Genomic DNA, 7,241 nt, shown 5'->3' on the forward strand with positions numbered 1-7,241 from the left:
CTGGGGGAAGAAGGAGGAAGGGGGGGACATTCGGAGTGATGGCGTTTGTCTTCCCAAGTCACCGTTACGCGTGATGGAGCCCTGCTTTCCTGGGGATGGCTGAACACCTGCCTGCTGATGGGAAGGAGTGAATGAATTCCTTGTTTTGCTTTGCTTGTGTGCACGGCTTTTGCTTTACCTATTAAACTGTCTTTATCTCAACCCACGAGTTTTCTCACTTTTACTCTTCCAATTCTCTCCCCCATCCCACCAGGAGGGGAGTGAGTGAGCGGCTGTGTGGTGCTTAGTTGCCGGCTGAGGTTAAACCATGACAACACTGTTGGTAAGTATAAGCTCACTCCACTTGATCAACAAATTAAAGTTTCCATCCTACATGATTTTTCAACATAATGATTTGAATTTTAAGCCCAAATTGTGCTGTTAAGTTGGACTACTAGCAATTCTTCAGAAAGATGAGTGTTTCAGAATTCAGCTGCTCTGAAAACAAAACCATTACTTTCATGAGTGATCCTACCCACCTATGGACATTCTCATGGAGCATCAGTCTTTCTGAAAATCTGAAAGGAACCCATGCAGCAAAAAAAAAAAAATCTTTCCTTTATTAGTGTTTTGGTATGAAGGTTTTACAAAATCATAAAGTCCACAAACTTATCCCGTATTCTTTTTTCATGTCCCCTCTTACCTGAATGACTCCTCCACCTTGGCTATGCTTCCCAGCTAAAAACTCTTCAGGCAAATTAATCATCTTCCCTAGCCAATCCAGCATGACAGTCTCCAGCTCTGTGCAAGCTGGACTTGCAGCCTGTGTTGAAAAATAGAACAGAGGGAATAACCTCACTAAACCATGAAGAGAAATAGGATCTACCAGAACAAGAATAACTCTTTCTCTCTCTCTCCGTCTTTTGACTATAGAGGAAGAGACTAGCTGACTAACTTCACCAGCTAAATTCAGGACCTGAAGACCATTTTGTGCACGTTGTTTCTAATACTTCCTAAAAAAAGGTCAAACTGGGCCTCACATAGAACCATGAATATCAAATGTCAAAGCTAGAATTTGCATCTTGCATATTTTTTTTTTCAACATCAAGTACTAACCTCTTTTGAGAAGAGCCCATTTCATATGAATGTGGGGTTTTTTTAACACAATTTTCCATTCATCCAGATGATAACAGAAGTAACACCACCAGGTGATAGGCAACAGTCATACTATTTAATGAATTACTAGTAAGTTTGCACTGCTACCACTAATTCTAAATGCTGGCGATTTTTCAAGGGCAAAACTTCTAAGAGAAAATAGCCTTTTATTCCTGGAGTCATTCAGGGTGTCTATGTGAAAACACTTAAATAGTCAAGGAAATTTACCTATAAAAATAGTCCCGTGACTTTGCTGCTATTAATCAATAATTTCATTGAAGAATGTTACTGAAATGCTTAACATTTTGGCAAGGGGAAGCACCATTACCACATAGCAGTACATATCCCAGTAAACTTACCCAAGAGAAGCCCACACATCCTATTCCACCACACAACATATCTGCAAGAAGAGCTGGGAAGGAAGAGGCTGCAGGGAAGTAGGCAAAAAAGTACGGACTGTGCCAGTGAGTCACCTGTATTAAGGTAAAAATAGTCATTTTTAACTAATGCAGGAAGCAGAAACAAATTGTCACAAAATCAGAAAAGATTAGAGGTTGGGACCAGTCAACAGTTCTCAACTACCTGGCTGTAACACAGAATCCCATTTTTTAGAAAAGCTTACCTTGTTTTTTCTCAATTTTTTATCTATTTTTTACTCAGATTAGAAATAAATTAGTTCTTGCCCCCACCTCCCAACAGTTCCAAAATCAGAGTTCTCCATTTGTCTGCCTAGAAGACAAGAATTGCATGGGCAGTGGCAGCATGAGTTTCTGTGCAGGGCACTGTTCTTGAGCCTCTGCTTTCAGGGACTCTCCGGTATTTTGTTCTTTCATCTGTCATGTGACTGACTTAGCAAGAGTGTCTTCAGTGCAGCAGAGGTCCACAGAACTCTCTTGCCCACACTTGCTAAAATTCAGGCACTGAATCTGGCCAAACAGCTCCTCACCACAAAATGAAACAACCCATTCCAGTATCCAATACCTTCTGTAGAAAATTAAACTATCATCTCCATATAACAAGTTGTGATTTATGTACAGTTCCACTTTATATGTACTAATATAAGAGAACAACACAATAATGGCACAAATTGTAGCCGCTTGTCTTGCAGCAGCAATATTTAGAATTATCCTATGCAACATCTAAGCAATTTTAGGATCTGTGAGATACTTGATAGTGCTCCACAACTCCAATCTAATAAAATTTGAAAACAGGAAATGTACTGCCACACTGCAATGTTCAGTGGAAATAATGTGATATGATATATTTGGCAAAAACAGCTTTCACATTCAAGATAAAAGGCAAATTTTAGGAAAAAAGTGCTTCTGGAGGATTAGGTGGACTATAAGCAAGAATTCAGCAGAATGTGTATGAGACCTTTCCTTGGCTGGAAATCCAGAGGCTGCTGAGTTATTGAAGCCTAGCCTTTTCTTATGCTGTCTTGTTTTCTTTTTTTTAATGCTGGAGTTCTTCTGTTACAACTGGAGGATGGTTAAGACCATACATTCTCTCTTGCCTGAGCTCAGTGTTTCCTTACTGTTTTGTTCCGTATTCCCACCTCTGATGAATTTTACCTTTCACACTCCCCTCTCTCCCAGTCTGTGATAAGGTTTCTGGTTCTGGAGCTAACTCAGGGATCACTGTACCGCGCTGTTCTGCATGCTGCAAATATCCCTTTTATTTCCTCTTCTAACCTTCGTCATGCCAACAACCAGCTCTTCTTTAAGGGACATGCTCCATGCTAAGGGGAAACTGTCTTAACTCTTGTATACACAATGAATCAGATATCACTTTCTCTGCTGTAGTATACCATATATAGTATTTCAGATGCCCCTATCTCTTTCATATGAGAACAGCTCCTATCCACTACAATTTTCCACTGTCTAAAATAGCCCTGTACCTGGTATGTGCAAGATTTCACTTTTACTGGTCACTAGGTCCAAACCTGCTCAAATCAGGTGTCCAAAGACAAGCCACTGTGAACATTTTTAGCTGTATCTCTTATACCTGGTCAGGATCTCTTTGTTTTCTGTAACGAAGTTTTAGAACACTTGTAGCAAACATCTTCCTTCACAAATCAGAAAAAAATGGGATGGGACTTGGTTCTTCACAGGAAAACAATAAACAGATAAAAAAATACCCAATAAAGAGAGGTCCCTCATAGGACCCACGTGCACAGACTTTCACTGACGTCCATAATGAGCCAGGGCTGCCACTGTTCATCTCCCCAGCTCTAATCCTCTGTGATCTCTAAGACTTGTGACATTCATCTTGAGTTAATCAAGTTAAACTGCCTACTTGCTGGGAGCCATTTGTTTGATGAAACAGAGCAGATTCCAGTTGCACCACTCACACAAAGCCAAAAAGCCAAAAGCCCTAGGGCAAGTGCAGCTGCGGTTCTTCCTCCTGCCTCCCCTTCCCCCTTCGCTTGAAGCAGCTGTAAAATTCATTTCTTTTGCCATGTTGGAACAGACACACTTAGTCAAATATTGCAAAGAGCATGACATAATTGATGCTTGTTTTTTCAGCCCTCTACTGATAAACTCTGATATACAAGTGTCTTGGGTAATTACCGTTCTAATGCTTCTCAGAGACATTTTATTTCACAGATTTCTTCTAAGGATGTCTGTCTTTCTGTGGCTTGCTTAGTCTAAGCAAGAGTCTTCCTTTACCACACCCTAAGGATAGGTACTTCAGCTGAAAGTTCATAGATTAATGGATCCAATGTGAGGAAAATTAGCGTCTTCAGTACTCCTATTTGCATTTACAACTAAACTTGATCATTTTTGGCTCTAAAAAAGGAGAAGATATATGTCAAGAGAACAAAGCAAGTCTGAGGGAGAAAGGTGACCCCCACTGCTATTTTTATACGCAGATCCCTTCCACCTTGGCTTCCTGCTGTGGAGACCAGAGTTCAGCAGTTGTTCCCTCAGTCCCTGTGTTAATATTAGGAACTTAGCACCATTATGGTCATTATCATTTAGTGGACTGCCCTTTGAAGATCTATATCCAATTTCACAAGAAGTCTCCATAAAGAATTTTTACCACTCATGAATGCTTGTTCTCCTATAGGGTAAAGACAGCAATGGATACTGCATTATTGCTTTACACAATTAATTGATCCTTGCTCCTCTGAAGGACACTGTTTTCACATTTTCAGTCATCCAATAAGTAGCAAATATCTGAACACAACTAACACAGTAAAGATGTCAACATGAAGGAAACAAGAATCACTTACGGGCCACTGATAGCTTATGGGCAAAACAAGGTTTTATGACCTCTGTCATATTACTTATTCTCTCTGAAGAAGCCCAGTTCCTTCTTTATAAAATGGAGGTAAGACATTCCCCGGTGAAACACTGGAAAAGCACTACAGCTGAAAACACTAGATGTACTTATAAATGTTAGTCTTGTCAGGAAAAAGATGGGAAGAAGATTAAGGGAAAATATACTGGGGGCAGACTGTACCTGTAGCCAATTTCAAAAGTCCCTAAAACCAATAATAAATAATTTTAAAGGTCTCTAAACCAAATGTGAATGAGTCTTCCTATGCTAAGTTCTTCCTATACTCCCTGCCTCCATGTGTTTGTACAGCACCATCACTTTCACACTTCAGTTTCTGTGAGCACAGCTAACAGAGGCAGCCAACAGATGCAGCAGTTTGTGCAGCACTATGCACAGAAGAGGTCCAGAAACCCTGCTAAGGTTAGTGTACATGGGTTCTGCAGTGGTGTGACACTCCACAGGGCAGTCCCCAGCAGCAACTGGAACAACTACCCCTGGCACATCACAGGTCTCAACCCAGACTAAGCTCCCAAGGGAGTATGAAGCTCTGCAGGCCTGGGATTGCAGGGATGACAGGGCCTCTTGCCAAGGCTGGGGCAGTGGGAGATATAGTCTTTTAGCCTGCAGGAGGTATGCACTGGTGGAGGGTCTGTGTCACAGTGTAAAGGAGCAGCATGAGGAGGTCAGCAGATTGTGCAGTATCAGAGATGACAAAAAAGAGATTGAGTGGATCTTCCAGGACTTCCAGGGAAGTGATTGAGTCCCCATCGCTGGAGGTATTTAAAAGACGAGTAGATGAGGCACTTAGGGACATGGTTTAGTGGGTGGTGGTGTTGGGTCGATGGTTGGACTCGATGATCTTAGAGGTCTTTTCCAACCTCAATGATTCTATGATTCTATGATTCTATGATTCCCTGAGACATAACACAAGGTATCTCAGATACAAGAGCCTGAACCCCCAAACGTACCAAAGGAGGGGCAGTCAGAGTCTCTGCTTATTGGGTTGGGAAATGGAGTCCCACGATGGTGTAGAGCAGAAGCTTGCAACTACTGGCACTAGGAGGAAGGCTTCTGCTCCACCTGCAGATCTGCAACTACAGAATAGGTTCAGTGCCCTGGTTGCAGATGGGCTGGGAGCCCTGCTGTGTCTAGTGAAGCACCCAAGCAACCTGAGTGTTGACCCTGGTGTTGACAATGGGGATTTGGGTTTTAAGACCAGTGGGACCCTCTTTGAGGATCAACTCCTAGGAAGAGACAGGATCCACCTGCATAACTGGGGCAAAATATCTTTGCAGACAGGCTGGCTAACCTAATAAGGAGAGCTTTAAATTAGGAACGATGGGTGAAGGAGATGAAAACCCACAGTCAAGGGAGGAAGGTGGACTGAGTTGGCAAGCAAAGGGTGAAGGGTAATGTGGACAAAAGAGATCTTGAAAACAAGATAGGGCTAAAGCAGACTCACCCCAAGTGTATGCCCATAAATAAGGAAGTGCTGAGAGGACAGCATTACAGGGGGAAGTTTTCATATATTTTCTGGGAAATCAGCACAAGTGGGTGACTCTCTGAAGCACCTGTATGCTATGGCATGATGCATGGGGAACAAACAGGAGGAATTAGAAGGCTGTGTGCAGTTACAGGGCTGTGATCTCATTGGGATTGCAGAGATGTGGTGGGATAGCTCGCATGACTGAAGTGCTGCAGTAGATGAGGACAGGCTCTTTAGGAAGGACAGACCAGGAAGGCGAGGCAGGGGAGTGGTCCTTTATGCAAGAGAGCAGCAGGAATGCATGGGGCTCTGCCTAGGGATGGACAATAAGCCAGTCAAGAGCTTATGGGTCAGGACTGGTGGAGATTTCAAGATGGGCAACATTCAGGTGGATGTCTGCTACAGACCACCTGATCAGGAAGAAGTACATGAGTACAGCATTCAGACAGCTGGAAGAAACCTCATGTTCGCAGGTCATAGTCCTCACAGGGGACTCCAACCAAGTGGATATCTGCTGAACAGACAACACAGCAGGGCACAACCAGTCCAGGAGGTTTCTGGAGTGCATTGATGATAATTTTCTAACACAGGTGATGGAGGAACTGATGAGGAGAGACATGCTGTGGGACCAGATACTTACAAACAAGAAAGAACTGGTCAGGGATGTGAAAGTCAGGGGCATCCTTGACTGCAGTGACCATGAGATGGTGGAGTTCAGGATCATGAGAGCAGGAAGAAAGGCACAAAGCAGGATTATAATCCTGGGCTTCAGGAGAGCAGACTTTGGCCTGTTACAGGACCTGCTTGGAAGAATCCCATGGGAGACAGACATGGAGAGAAGAGTGGTCCAGGAGAGCTGGTTGATTTTCAAGGATAACCTCCTCCAAGTTAAAAATGGTCCATCCCACATGCAGGAAGTCAAGCAAGAGTGGCAGGAGGCCTTCACAGATGAACACGCTGTTTAATATCTCCATAAGTGATCTGGATGATGGGATCAAGTGTACCCTGATGAAGTTTGCTGATGATACCAAACTGAGTGGGGAAGTGGACACTTTGGAAAAGAGAGCCACGCTGCAGGAAGACCTGGATAGGCTGGAAGAGTGGGCTAACAAGAACCTTAGGAAGTTCAACAAGGACAAGTGTAAGGTCTTGCACCTGGGAAAACATAATCCAGGAGTGCAGCACAGGCTGAGATCTACCTGGCTGGGGAGCAGCTCCGTGGAAAGGGACCTGGGGGTCCTGGTGGACAACAAGCTCAATATGAGTGGACAGTGTGCTGCTGCGGCAAAGAAAGTCAACAGGATGCTGGATTGCATCAACAAGGGCATCACCAGCAGAG

The 7,241-nt window shown here is 43.4% G+C and overlaps 1 protein-coding gene across 1 annotated transcript in view; it reads right to left on the reverse strand.

Annotated features, from left to right (window-relative positions):
• Positions 1 to 7,241, reverse strand: part of DDC (dopa decarboxylase) — a 54,831-nt gene that overhangs the window by 43,278 nt on the left and 4,312 nt on the right. The window contains exons 2-3 of the mRNA XM_009282900.1: positions 1,494 to 1,607; positions 683 to 802 (exon numbers count right to left, since the gene is read on the reverse strand). Coding sequence (XP_009281175.1) covers positions 683 to 802; positions 1,494 to 1,607 — 234 coding nt within the window. The remainder of the gene's footprint in view (positions 1 to 682; positions 803 to 1,493; positions 1,608 to 7,241) is intronic.

Source organism: Aptenodytes forsteri, unplaced genomic scaffold, assembly GCF_000699145.1.
Source record: "Aptenodytes forsteri isolate BGI_AS27 unplaced genomic scaffold, ASM69914v1 Scaffold150, whole genome shotgun sequence".
In the NCBI taxonomy this organism is placed as follows: Eukaryota; Metazoa; Chordata; class Aves; order Sphenisciformes; family Spheniscidae; genus Aptenodytes; species Aptenodytes forsteri.